This window comes from Fusarium oxysporum, chromosome VIII (genome assembly GCF_013085055.1).
Source record: "Fusarium oxysporum Fo47 chromosome VIII, complete sequence".
NCBI classification, from domain to species: Eukaryota; Fungi; Ascomycota; class Sordariomycetes; order Hypocreales; family Nectriaceae; genus Fusarium; species Fusarium oxysporum.
In genome coordinates this window covers 1,905,124-1,918,892 of record NC_072847.1, presented here as the reverse complement: position 1 = coordinate 1,918,892, position 13,769 = coordinate 1,905,124, and the positions used below count along the sequence as shown (strand labels likewise).

Genomic DNA, 13,769 nt, shown 5'->3' with positions numbered 1-13,769 from the left:
ATATTAGCTAGATTAGTAGGTAGTGAGGGAGCCATTAATTGAAGCGAGCTTGTTGACATTCAATAAGCTTGGCTTTAAGTGAAGTGTTTACATCCATACATCTGCGGGTCTACCGTCGAAAACGGTGATAGAACGTTAATCGTCCTTCCCTTCGCTTGACAGGCAAAAAACAGCAAATGAGGAACAACAGGGAACCAAAGTATATAAACAGAACGACTGGGGTCTTGGAGAACATCCAATATAGTCATGGGATCTTGAGTAAGATCGGCATGCATCTTTGTGTTTGCAACTCCCTTGTCAACCGGCGACCTCCCATATCACAACATTTTTAGGACTTGAGCTGTGGCGCAACGTTCCTTTCCAGGAACCAGCGCCACATCTCATCAGTGGTTTGACTCAGTTAGTGAGGTGGCGTTACAAGTTTAACTGTGCTGCATTGGACAAACCACGCTAGAATTCAACGTCTCTTCGTGTTCTGTGTGATTTGCCCCTTTAACTCGATTCAGTTGCTGACAACTATTAACGAAAAACCTCAACAGTGTTACACAAGATAACTTATTCGTATTCTAGACCAAATCTCTTCGTCAAAGATCTCCCTTCATTGCTTCTGAGCCGAGGGATTGCCCCTTACATATCCCCTGTCCCTGTCTACCCATGACCCATCACCCGCGGGTGGTTTGCGACAATTAAAATCCTGGCTGTTCATGACGCAGGCAAATTTGTCTGCATAACAGCAGAGACTCTGCCATCAAAGTCAAAGTCAATGCTCTGATGCACCCTGCTTCAAATAGGCAGACTCAAATATCCTACGACGAATATGACGGCCTCCTCTGATCAACCGCGAACTAACGGTGACGCCAGTGGTAAGCCACCCAACTTGACATCTCGTCATTCGAGCAAGCTATATAAGCGAATGGTCGAGCTATAGACTAACCGATATGTCTAGTTGGGATAAATAACCACAGCAAACAAAGCGACATATGGAAGCATGCCCCTGTGCTCATTGGCACAACCAAATTTGAGCCTCGCTCCGATGTTAAAAACATCATGATTACAGGCGGCGCTGGCTTCATGTGAGTGACGTCCTGCAACGCCAAGCTCTGCTCCACTGACGGTTTATTTCAAGCGCTTGCTGGGTCGTCCGCCATCTCACTTTGACATATCCACATGCCTATAACATTGTCTCATTCGACAAGCTAGACTACTGCGCTGCTCTCAACAACACAGGCGTCCTAAGTGAATCCTCCAACTTTACCTTCTATCATGGCGATATCACCAATCCAGCTGAGGTCGTTGACTGTATGGAGCGATACAATATTGATACAGTTCTACACTTTGCCGCCCAGTCACATGTGGACCTGAGCTTTGGAAACTCTTATGGCTTTACACACACAAACGTCTACGGAACTCATGTTCTCCTTGAAAGCGCCAAGAAGGTTGGCATTGGCCGCTTCATTCATGTATCGACTGATGAAGTATACGGTGAAGTTAAAGAAGACGACGACGACCTTCTTGAGACGAGCATATTGGCTCCCACAAATCCATATGCCGCCAGCAAAGCGGCAGCTGAGATGTTAGTGCAGTCTTACCAGAAGAGTTTCAAATTACCTGCCATCATTGTGCGAAGTAACAACGTATACGGTCCTCATCAATATCCGGAGAGTGAGTCAGAAAGCTGCTTATTGCATGATGCATGCCCAAGATTCTAACCGTTCTTAGAAATTATCCCCAAGTTTACATGTCTTCTTAACCGTCAGCGGCCACTGGTTCTGCACGGAGACGGCACGCCTACCCGGCGATATCTCTACGCTGGCGACGCAGCTGATGCGTTTGACACGATTCTCCACAAAGGTCAAATTGGCCAGATTTACAACGTCGGTTCACAGGACGAAGTATCCAATCTAGAGCTCTGCGGGATGCTGCTCGACCGAATGAGGATACCACACGATACCCCGGAGCAGCTCCGCAAGTGGATCAAGTACACTCGGGACAGACCCTTTAATGACCGTCGGTATGCAGTTGATGGCACCAAACTAAAGAGGCTTGGTTGGGAACAGAAAGTGTCGATTGATGAGGGCCTCAAGATTACAGTCGATTGGTTCACGCAGTTCGGAGAGACTTGGTGGGGAGACATCAGCCATGTTCTCACGCCGTTTCCTACGGTGAGCGATGGCGAGATGGTTCCGGATGATGCGCGATCAATGCGCGATGAACCGCTTGAGTCCCAAGACATACGACAGGGCAAGCTGCCGGAACAGCACAAAAAGGATGATATGAGTGGTGGTTGTCGAGAAACACAACAGAACGGTGAGGATACGAGTGGGCTACATCAAAATAACGGCGGCGGTTATCAAATTACCGCTTAACGAACAGCCATTCTTTTTGCGGGACTCATTCCTTTTTAAATGCATTTTGACAATAGAACAGACAGAAGATCAAAGACATAGATACCACTTACAAGGGGGCTGATGACTAGACGAAGTCCGGAAGCTGGGGCTGCAAATTCAATCACTTAGATTGAAAGAATCTTGAATATATACCTAATTTATCGGGAATACATGTTTGTGCGTCTACCGTATGGGTTAGACCACGTAGCAATCAAGATGACGGCAACAACTATCGCTGGCTTATCTGTAAGTCAAGCTGGACACCATGGGCATTGGCTTACTATCATCAGCTTTGAGAACAACTCAACTCTGGATCATCAAAGCTCTCTCAGCAACCAATAAGCTCCCCTTATAACTGCAGGAACACAATCAGGACAAAATGCAACAATGCGTGTCCAATGGCCACAATTAATGACGCGTTCTCCTGCATGATGCATCACCAACTGGGGCAGGCAAAAAGAAAAATCAAGCCAAAATTCAGGGGGTATCTTCCCAAAGGCCCGGTATCATATGCAAATGCAGAGACAACGCCAACACACAGACGCAGACGCAAACGCAGTCTCGGACAGACACCAAGTCCAAGCCAGCGGGTCGGGGAGAGGCTAAACTCCGCGGCGCCGGGCCGACAGTCTAATGCGTCCCGGGAAACTCTGACAGCGCATAACAAGAGGCAACAGTTTGTGTGATACGTGGTGAAGTTCTTTCACTCTAACTTACGGAGTCTCCAGCGAATGGGATCACGACGGGACGATCCTAGACTGGGGAGGGTTTGACTTTTTTTTTTGTCGATGCCCAATGTGAACCGACCTGCCGGATAAGGGACAAGGGAAAGGTTATCCGGGGGTGAGGATTTTTAGTAATGGTGTTGGTGTTGGTGTTGTTTTTGCATCATACTATTTTTTTTTAACTGCCGAAATGTTGATAGGCAGACATGTACTAGACTATGAACTATGCGGAGAGCAGGAAGAGTTTCCAATTGGAATCACTGACATTTGGGTTGCACTAAAGAATTTGACAGGGCGGGAGGGCTTTGATTAATTGCCTCTAACTTGTTAACTTGGGGCTTGGGTCAAAGGGTAAAGGGGACGGGCCGCTTCAAGATGTGAGACCTAGACACTGACTAGAATTTGATGGGTCGACGATTGATAAGTGAGTTGCAGTACAGAGTAGGAACAAGTCTATCCGTACATACGACGACGGCGAGGCCATCCTTGTCGTAGCAGTACCCAATTCCGCATGTAATAGTAAAAGCCAACTTCATCGACCGGTTTTTTTTTCTCTCCGACGATGTGGAGATATCTTACACCCATGACACAAGGAAGACGCGGGTAACCGTAGTCAAAGAGTCTTCGCTCTTTTGAGTAACAACAATGCCGATACATGAGTGACAAACAAGTATGCTTAACACAAAATCTCTATTGTCGTATTGTCTTTTCTTGGCATGCGATAACAGGATTCCAGCTCGACAAAGGCACAAGGTAAAGAACAGAACTATCGGACTTACAGTAAACATCGACTCATGAAAAGACCCGCATGGACGCTTATCTGAATCAGGTTTAAGTCTTGTCTGGATTGTGAACCCTGAACCAACTGTGCATCCCCTGCTGTTGCACTGCTCCACTGCCGTGGGATGATGGACCAGGAGCCAGGTTCCCTGAGGGGGGGAACTCTTAGCACCCCGAAGAGAGCAAGTTTCTGTGTTGCTCATTGCTTGTCAGAGCCTAGATTGGGCTGGAACTTGCCGTGGTGCTTCTGAGTACTTCCATGTGGTGATACTCCTGATGAGAATACCTAATCAACGCCTTCTTGTGAGATGAGGTCGTACAGATACTACCTATGTTAACCGGTTGAGAACTAGGTAGGCACGGATATCCGTATACCATGGACCTTCAATAGTGCACAGAGGCTTAGGGCCCAGGCCTTCCTCTTCTAACCCCCCCCCCCCCCGGCAGCCGAGGCCGTTTGACAAGCAGAGCCAAGCAGCCAAGCTCACCGGAGCAACATCAATCCGAGAGCAGGTGCAGAAACATCCATGGAGTGAGGAGTCCGTGTTTAGGATATATGCGGCGGGTTAAAGGGCCAGGTACGCTTAGAGTGCCGGGAGCTGAGGAATGGATAAACCTCCACCTTGACCGTCGAATCGCATAAACGGACAGTAATGGAAAAACGGCCGTCAGAAGGATACAACGTTTCATGATTTATGTTCTCTTTGAGTTAAGGATACGGATATACTTCACAGGGTTGCCACGGCCTTCCGTTACCAGTATTGCCAAGCTCAAGAAGTTCATAGAGCATGGGGTTACGGTTAGTATATTTGGATTTGATCTGAACCAACAGGGTATAAGTGCTGTATTGTTGCTGCACTGCATATGAATGGACAATGAGACGGCCTCGTCGCTGCCTACTCTATGCATATAATATCTATCCAAATTTTACAACTCTCCAACTTCAACTTCAACTTCAACTTCGACACCTTCTTCTCTACGCACTACATAGAGTTGACAACTTAGCCTAGGTAGCCAGTCCCTTGTCAGGAAACAGCTAGCGTCTACCACCGTCAATCCAAGAGACTTGTCGTCTAACCACAAACGTTGTCAACCGACCGGCATATCCTTGTCTCTCAGAAGCAGCGCAGTGGCAGCACCAGAGGCAGAAACCCCCCTTGCACCCGATCCTTGGATCTCTCTCTTTTCCTCCACTTTTGTTCAGTTCTGTCTGTTCATCAGGAAAAGAAAATCCTCGGGTTGGTTTTGTTTCTGTTTCTGTTCTGTCTTTCAACCCAACGACAGTACTAATTGCTAGCTCTGACTCTAGTGTGTTCCCCGGTTTCTCCTCTCTGTCGGTGACTCAACCAGTCAACTCATCTCTTTCCTCTTCCTACCTACTTCAGACTATTCGTAAACTGACCATATACAATTTGTCTGCCTTTTTCTACGGATCCCTTCCGGTTCCCTCAGACCCTTGTCCACGTTTCTTAGTCTGTGCTCATGGGCGTTTACCAATCCCCAGGTCTTCTTCCTTCTTGAAGTCTTGGATCCTCCTCCACTCTACTTCACGAATACATATCTCGTCTTTCATCCATAATTGCTTTGTTTGTGCTTTGACGGCTGCTACTGCCGCTCGGGTTTCTTTTGGCCCTCGTACGGACGGTGTTTAGACAAAGACTGCAACCTCGCTCTCGCGAGTAAACCCGAACCTAACTAATCCGGTTTCTTCGCCTCAACCTCTTATCCACACAAGTCTTCGACCATTCTCCGTCATCGCGACAGCAACAACGAATCATACCTGGGCCCGAACTTTGTCGCCCGCGCCGCTCGTTTCAGCCTCATTCCCCGATCCCAAGCCATGTCGTTAGCCAATATCGCATCCATTCAATTATCATAGTTGTCATTATCCTTCTCTTCTCTCTAGACACCCATGGCCAAAAAGCGGAGGACCAAGCAACGCAAAAGTACACGGGGACGGCACAACCAGTCTCAGACGAGCACAATGTCCTCGGAGGACTCGTATGCTGTACAGAGCGGCCGACAATCTAGCGACGGTACACCGAGTGAGCATGCCAATAGCGACGGAAATAACACAGCCATGACCAGTATCATGGGTACCGATGAGGAGCATCACCACGATGAATCCGACCTCGATGAAGATGTCGACGAAGACGACATGATATCCATATATCCCGCTTCTCAATACCCCAGGGTCTCTGCTTCACACCGTGTAGAGACCCCATTCTCTCCAGATTCCCATGCGGTAGACTCAGACATGTAAGCGACATGTTGTGCTACATTTCTTGCAATGACTAACATATGCTAGGGCTGCATCGACACGATCGTTGTGGGCGCAAGACCTTGACTACCGAGAAATCCACGGCCGGCGCTACTGTCGCGAATATTATATGCCAAACGACGACATCGAACAATGGAGAATGTCTCTCCAACACCAAGTATTTATGCACGTCCTCGATGGTGAACTCACTCTTGTCCCTCTGCAAAACCCCGAACATATTCTCGATGTTGGCACGGGAACAGGTGAATGGGCAATCAAAATGGCCGAGTTGCAACCCCAGTGTGAAGTTGTCGGAACCGATATCGCTGCGATAGCCGAGACCAAAAGCGTGCCCATGAACGTCTTCTTCGAAATTGAAGACGCTGAGGATTGGGATCGCCACCCCGATATGTACGACCTGATTCACTTCCGGCTCATGGAGGGCGCATTTCGGAATTGGAGCTTCGTCTACGACAATACGTTCTTTTCTCTCAAGCCTGGTGGTTGGATTGAGGTTCAAGACTTTGTGAGCGCGGAGGGCTTTACACAATTCTTATCACAGTTCCCCGACAACTCTGCCATGCACGAACTCCTTCGAGACCTCTTGATCGCTTCAGAAAAGTCGGGGCGCCCACGAGGAACATATCATCTCGAGCCACGGCTGCTCATGGAGGCAGGCTTTGTCGACGTGCGGGTTACGGAATACTCTATTCCTATTACCGTTGCCGAGGCATCTGCGGGCAAGATCTGGCTTATTTCGTGTCTAGACAGCTTCGAGGCACATTGCTTGCGTTTGTTGACAGAGTACATGGACTGGGACCCTGAAAAGTGCAAACAGGCTTGTGAAGCTGCTGCCCGAGACTTGGCAAACGCAGCCAAGGACCCGGAGAAGTCGAAGGGTCTTCAGATCAAGATGCGCATTATCATTGGCAGAAAGCCCCTCGATGCGCCGCCCACAGATCTTGCAGAATTTCTCGGGAGGAGTTACTCGCCAGTAACAGAACTGAACGGCAACAGTCCTGATCCTACGCTCCGTCCAGATGACCAAACAACTGCAGGTCTAAGCTGAGGCAGTGGTGTCAACTCGGGTTACGACGAGGGCACGAAGAAGCTTAATTCTTGTGCGGCTCGGCGGCTTTGCTTTGTGTGCGATGGGGTTTGGCGCAGACTTTTGTTTTGGGCCGGCGTTGTAAACGGATGACGACTCATTTTTTTCTTCTTCTAAACATTTATCTGTACATTCTTCAGCATTCGATCTAGGGGTTGGTTATCCTTTGAAGATACTCATGGACGGCGCTCTGGTGTACACAAGACTTGTTCGTCTGATAGCTATTGAGAGCTATAGGCATGACGAGTTATGTAAAAGACACTTGGATTGGTTAGACAGACATAGGGAGAATATGTGTATCAGTGCACTGACAATAGAATCTTTTTAGAGTCAAAACTTATGCCACCTCTGATTCATTGAGCATTCCATTAAAACTGTGTAGTTACAACCCAGGTGATGCTGATCCAATAACGAAAGCGTGGTGATGTAATATTTCGGGCGGGTGTTTTGCTAGGAGCTGGAGCTAAATAGCTGCCTTAGCCCCCGACAGGAGATACCTACCCGGCCCCAGGTGGGGACCTAGAGCTGTCCAACCACCGACTTCGTCACCGTCAACACCAACTCTCACTCATTCCCATCAACCAGCTTCAGCGAGCCGAGCCAACCTCTACAGCCCCCCTGTTTATCGAGTTCAAATTAGGCGTCTAGCAGTGCGCAAGACGCATAACTACCCTCCACGCCCCCGACCGCCGAATATGCGCCTGTGAGACCGCGACAATATGGCCCTGGATCTCCAAGATGGCTTCGTCGCCGCCAATGGCGTCCCAGACCTCGAAGAACCTATTTTCACCATAGAGCGCGTTCAGTTACAGTTCTCAGTAGCGGCCGACTTTGTTGCTGCGCAGGTTGCCAACAACGTCATCGTCCTCGCCCTTTCCAATGGACGCATTCTCCGTATTGACCTGGAACGACCCGAGGATATTGACGGTGAGCAGTTGAGCGATGTATCGTGCGGCTAGTCATGGTGACTGATATCGCAATGTATAGATATCGACCTTCCCAAAAAGCCATCCGAGATTGGCATGATACGGCGCATGTTCCTCGACCCTACAGCATCACATCTAATTGTTTGCACTGCGCTTGGCGAGAATTATTACCTCCACTCCCAGTCAAAACATCCTCGGCCACTTGGGCGTCTCCGGGGAGTTTCGATTGAGAGTGTGGCATGGAACCCTTCGTTACCGACAGCGTCGACACGCGAGATATTGATTGGTGCATCCGACGGCAACATTTATGAGGCCTTCATTGAGACGTCAAAGGAGTTTTACAAGAAGGAGGTGAAGCACTTAAAGAATCTACATAAACTTCCTGACGGACCAATTACGGGATTATGGGTGGACAATCTCCAGAATAACAAGTCAGACCTTCGACGGGTTGTGATAGCTACTCAGACACGCTTGTTTCACCTAGTCGGAAGGATAGGATTTGGGCATGATGGTTCAGGGTCTGTATACACCCGATTGTTCGAGTCAGAGCAGCCTGTTGTTCATGAACTGTCCCGGACGACCTCAGGAGCACCTTCGAGTCTAGCGGTGTCCCCAGACCCCCCGGATTCTGGACCATACGATGACGACATTCCTGATAGAGCATATGCATGGCTATCGTACCAAGGCGTGTTCCACGGTAAACTATTGAACCAGCCTGTAGACAGCAACCTCGGGACCAAGGTCTTTTCAGAATCACATATGCTTTCCAGAGCTCAGATCCTTTCCCCTGAGAATAGCGAAAGACGAGTCCCGACAACCGAGGCAATCGATGCAATCGCACTCACACAATGGCATATTGTCCACCTGGTCGGAGGTCGTGTCATTACAACGAACCGCCTCACCGGAAAGATGGTGTCTGAGCATGATGTTATCGGTCAGGGACAGAAGCCTCTCGGGTTCTCCGTGGATATCCAAAAGAACACATTTTGGCTATTTACATCAGATGAGATATTCGAGATTGTGGTTCGAGATGAGGAGCGCAACATCTGGGAGATTATGACAAAACTGAAAGAGTTTGAGCCAGCTCTGCAACATGCTCGAACACCACTTCAAAAGGAAACAGTCGCGGCTGCATACGGTGATCACTTGGCCAAAAATGGACACTGGCTCGAGGCTGCTACTGTCTATGGCCGCAGCAACAAGCCTTTTGAAGATATTGCACTGAGCATAATCGACAATAATCAACCAGATGCCTTGAGAAAGTTCTTACTGACGAAATTAGCTTCGCTCAAGAAATCAGCAGTGATGCAGCGGATGATGATCGCGGGATGGTTGATCGAAGTCTTTATGTCCAAACTCAACACGCTGGATGATACCATAAACACACAAGCTGAGCCATCGGAGCACCTCAACTCGACTGAATCACGAAAACTACTCGAGTCTGTGAGGAAAGAATTTAGAGATTTTGTCGACAAGTATAAAAACGACCTCGACCGGAAAATGGTCTACGATGTCATCAGCAGCCACGGCCGTGAGGGAGAACTTTTATATTTTGCCAATGCGGTTAATGACTACAACTACGTTCTCTCTTACTGGGTACAGCGAGAGAGATGGAATGAGGTCTTGAATGTTCTCAAGAAACAGACGGATCCTGAAGTCTTTTACCGATATAGCAGCGTACTTATGACATATGTAGCGCCGGAGTTAGTTGAGATTTTGATGAGGCATGCTGACCTGAAGCCTCGAAATCTCATACCAGCCTTTCTTGAGTACAACCGTACATTCTCGGGAGGTCCCAATGCACAGAACCAAGCTATCAGATACCTCAACTATGCGGTTTACCAGCTAAACTCGAAAGATGCTGCTGTGCACAACACTCTCGTCTCGATTTACGCTTCTCACTCCTCCAAGGATGAATCGGGACTTTTATCCTACCTACAAGCACAAGGTGATGAGCCGCGTTACGACCCAGATTTCGCCCTTCGACTTTGCATTCAACACCACCGAACATTATCTTGCGTTCATATCTACACTAGCATGGGACAGTATCTTCAGGCAGTCGACTTGGCGCTTTCTCATGGCGAAGTTGAGCTAGCAGCAGTTATTGCTGATCGACCCATGTCGAATCCGCAACTGCGCAAGCGATTGTGGCTTGCGGTGGCCCGAAAAGTCATTTCTCAATCGAATGGAATCAAGACCGCCATTGAATTCCTCAAGCGGTGCGACTTGCTCAAGATCGAGGATCTCATTCCTTTCTTCCCTGACTTTGTTGTTATCGATGACTTCAAAGAGGAGATTTGCGCGGCGCTGGAAGATTACAGCCGTAATATCGATAACTTGAAGAAAGAGATGGACGAGTCGTCGCAGACTGCAACAAATATCAAGGTTGACATTGCTGCGCTCGATCACCGATACGCAATCGTGGAACCTGGGGAGAAGTGTTATACGTGTGGGCTGCCGCTGTTGAGCAGGCAGTTCTTTGTCTTCCCCTGTCAGCATTCGTTCCATTCTGACTGCTTGGGACGCAAGGTTCTGGAGCAAGCGGGCGTTGGAAAGTCTACACGTATCAGGGAACTTCAGACACAGATACAGAAGGGTTTAGTCAGTGGTACTCAGAGGGAGACTGTGGTGGCGGAGCTGGATGCTCTTGTTGCTTCTGCTTGGTATGTTGGTGTTTCCTCTTGTAATTTCACAGCTAACATTCTACAGTATTCTTTGCAGTGACCTTGCAATCAAGAGGATTGACGAGCCTTTCATTACGCATAACGACAACGTCAACGAATGGGCATTGTAACAAGAGGAGGACAGGAACAGAGTCACGGGAGAGAAGAGTCTGTGAACTTGTGGCTGCCTCATCATTATCTTAGATCTGCATATACCCCCACAACATTTATTCAGTACAATTGACGACAGCCTTGATTTGAAACCTATGGCCTAACATGGTACCAAGCAACCGCGCTCTGGTTTGTACGTCTTAATACCTGCATTCGGTTACACCATCGGTGGAACGAGTTAACATAAGGATGGACACAATGACACCGTATAAGCCTAGAACCTCGGCAAAGATGAGGATGAGGACCATTCCGATATAGAGACGTGGTTGCTGCGAACTTGCACGAACTGGGGGTTGTTAGACATTTATCACAATTTGTCAAGTTTGCTGCCTTTAGTCCATGAGTGAACATACCTCCGGCATCGCCAACGATGCCAATAGCAAAGCCAGCAGCCATGCCGCACAGCCCTACCGAAATGCCAGCACCGAGCTGCAGAAACGCCGTGTGGATAGCCATCTTCTCCTTGATGTTGTTGGACATGATGACGCTTGCTACGAGACCGTAGATGGACAGGATCTGGGCCATGATGGCACACAAGCTAAGTGTGTCAGCCACTGTTTTACCAACATTGAGTTCATCTCATCGTACGTGTTTTGCATCATCATGTCGGGGCGGAGGATGCCAGATTGGAAGATTGCGCCGGCGGACTTTGCGGTGCCGTATGCTGCGCCGAATGTTGTGAAGACGATGGAACACGCGCAACCAATTGCGCCAAAGAAGGACTGTCCATATGTGATCAGAAGTGGGTTTTTCTTCGGTAAAGGGCTACATACGGCGTACATGGGACTGAGAAATATTATGTCAGTTGAGTCTCGGTGATTAAGAGATTAAGAGGGAGGTTGTACCATCGGTCCATGTTTGCAAGAATTTCAGCATCCATGTTGGCGTTGGTTAGTTACTGTGGATTTTCCAGTCGAAGTTAAAGGTGTTATCACGGGCACAGATGGTCAGAAGTTTGTGGTAAGCAAGACACATATATACTCATGCCAGGCTGCACAGTTGGTCAAGGACATATAAGCCTATGTAAAGCCTGCAGATAACATCACCTGGTGACATGCAGCTCAGAAGGATTGATTTCAGCCGCACAAAGACTATCAATCTTGGCAGACGCTTTGCCAGGCAACTACAAATTGACTTGCATGGTTTGTGTTGGTGTTGTTGGATTGCATCGTTACGTGGCTTGGTAGGCAGAAGAATAAGCAGCGTTGTAAGTGGTTGATGATGGATGCAGTATGGTGAACATCCAAGATAAGATGCGTATCCGGGGAGAGGCCTCTAGTGCAATTCATTATTGTATTCACTAATACCATACCCCTCTGTGCCCGTGAAGCACAATAGCTAAGGGGTAATTTTCATGAGTGTCCGTCTGAAAGCGGACGTTGAGTTCGAGCTGGGGGGTTGTGAAACCGAAGATGTTACTGCATGATACCATGAGAAACGTCGCGGCACTTCAACCGAGGGCAATAGTATGGGATGGAAAATAAACACAAAATAGGAATCATGCTTCTCGTGATATTTTGATTCTTGGTGTTTAGAGCAACATTGATTCAAATGCACGGTTATATGGAACCACTGTTTACCCTAAACATGATGGCTGGAGACGGAGAAATTAGAGAGCCAATGACTCCAGAGGACGAGATCTTGGCAGTTTCGAGTGGGAAAACATTTATTTAAAGGAACGAAACAAGAATCGGACGTCATGTCAACTCGGCTCTGTTCTGATGTAGCCTGAATTCGAAATACCACTGAGTGGCCTCCGTTGTCAATCGGAAGTTCGGCACCTTGAGCCACTTTAAGTTGTCGTCAGCATCGCCATCAGATTCTCATGTGATGCCAACTGACTAGCGACCTTTCCAGAATACCTACCTTGCTGGATAACTTCAGCTAGAATCGAATAGATTTCTCTTTTGAGAAAGACTTTGTGACACAATGCCTCAGAGATAGCCCCGTGGTTAAGCGCTGCAGGGACCATTGCATCGTATGGCACGTCATAAAGCATGCGCCAGTCAGACGCCCATGTAAACGTTTCACAGAGAGGCTTGTGGATAAAGCGCTAACTAATAATAACTATACTTACAGTTTTGCTTACTGTAGCAGCAGATTGTAAAGTAGGATGGACGCCGGTAGTATTCGCATGATACTAACTTAGTAGTACCCAATACCCCGGATCTTCCGCCTTTTACGTGTCCGCTCTATCTCCCGAACAATCTCTAAAGGTTTCTACCGGCCGCGCGTCTCCTTATTGACCCCTCAGCATTAACTCGAGTCGTATCCTGAGTTATGTCCGATGAGATGAGATGGGATGAGAGGCATCCCGACGTTTTCGAGGTGTTTCGAATATGCAAACTATACTGGTTCGTGCGGCGCCTAAAGATGATTCTGTTACAGCTTAGATCGATCAAGGGGGTAAATGGCATGACTGGATTTTGGAAATGTTATACACAAAATGCATGCAAATGTCACAATGAATGGTTGTTACAGATACCGGACATGTTTTCATTGCTCTCTCTCTCTCCCTCTCTCTCTTCGGATTGTTCCTCGCTACTTCGGCGTTTCCGTGCCGAAAGGTGGTGCTCTGACGTTTGCTCTTCAAGGTGACGTTGACATCGCGAGAGTTTAGTACTCCCGCGCGGATGTGCGGCAAGATCCTTAGTAACATCGACTATCTATGACCAAATATCGGTACTGCAACATACTATCGAGTTCGCCTTGTGGGCGTAATCTAAGTTGGGGCGGAGTACATTGGGGC

At 48.2% G+C, this 13,769-nt stretch overlaps 4 protein-coding genes across 4 annotated transcripts; 3 read left to right on the top strand and 1 right to left on the bottom strand.

Moving 5' to 3' along the window:
* Positions 1 to 438: 438 nt before the first annotated feature.
* Positions 439 to 2,555, top strand: FOBCDRAFT_229532 (uncharacterized protein). The gene is made up of 4 exons (XM_031188410.3): positions 439 to 863; positions 947 to 1,073; positions 1,127 to 1,662; positions 1,720 to 2,555. Exons 1-4 carry the CDS (start codon positions 818 to 820, stop codon positions 2,364 to 2,366), a joined length of 1,356 nt encoding a protein of 451 aa, XP_031035675.2. The 5' UTR covers positions 439 to 817; the 3' UTR covers positions 2,367 to 2,555.
* Positions 2,556 to 5,876: 3,321 nt separating this feature from the next.
* On the top strand, positions 5,877 to 7,221 carry FOBCDRAFT_205283 (S-adenosyl-L-methionine-dependent methyltransferase; the record flags this gene model as incomplete). Its single annotated transcript, XM_031188413.2, has 2 exons — positions 5,877 to 6,151; positions 6,201 to 7,221. 2 exons carry the CDS (start codon positions 5,877 to 5,879, stop codon positions 7,219 to 7,221), a joined length of 1,296 nt encoding a protein of 431 aa, XP_031035678.2.
* Positions 7,222 to 7,979: 758 nt separating this feature from the next.
* On the top strand, positions 7,980 to 11,330 carry FOBCDRAFT_297179 (tethering complex subunit PEP3; the record flags this gene model as incomplete). Its single annotated transcript, XM_031188416.3, has 3 exons — positions 7,980 to 8,187; positions 8,248 to 10,849; positions 10,896 to 11,330. 3 exons carry the CDS (start codon positions 7,980 to 7,982, stop codon positions 10,978 to 10,980), a joined length of 2,895 nt encoding a protein of 964 aa, XP_031035681.2. The 3' UTR covers positions 10,981 to 11,330.
* Positions 11,161 to 12,235, bottom strand: FOBCDRAFT_297177 (uncharacterized protein; the record flags this gene model as incomplete). Its single annotated transcript, XM_059611906.1, has 4 exons — positions 11,866 to 12,235; positions 11,584 to 11,806; positions 11,374 to 11,536; positions 11,161 to 11,306 (listed from the first exon to the last, which is right to left on the bottom strand). The coding sequence occupies exons 1-4, from the start codon at positions 11,898 to 11,900 to the stop codon at positions 11,161 to 11,163; spliced, it is 567 nt and encodes a 188-aa protein (XP_059465617.1). The 5' UTR covers positions 11,901 to 12,235.
* Between the last annotated feature and the right edge of the window lie 1,534 nt (positions 12,236 to 13,769).

Excerpts from the sequence above, each read along its gene's own strand:
- FOBCDRAFT_229532 (XM_031188410.3), top strand. The coding sequence starts at position 818 with ATGACGGCCTCCTCTGATCAACCGCGAACTAACGGTGACGCCAGTG. Across the intron at positions 864-946 it reads AACTAACGGTGACGCCAGTG|TTGGGATAAATAACCACAGC; the intron begins GTAAGCCACCCA and ends CGATATGTCTAG. Across the intron at positions 1,074-1,126 it reads ACAGGCGGCGCTGGCTTCAT|CGCTTGCTGGGTCGTCCGCC; the intron begins GTGAGTGACGTC and ends GTTTATTTCAAG.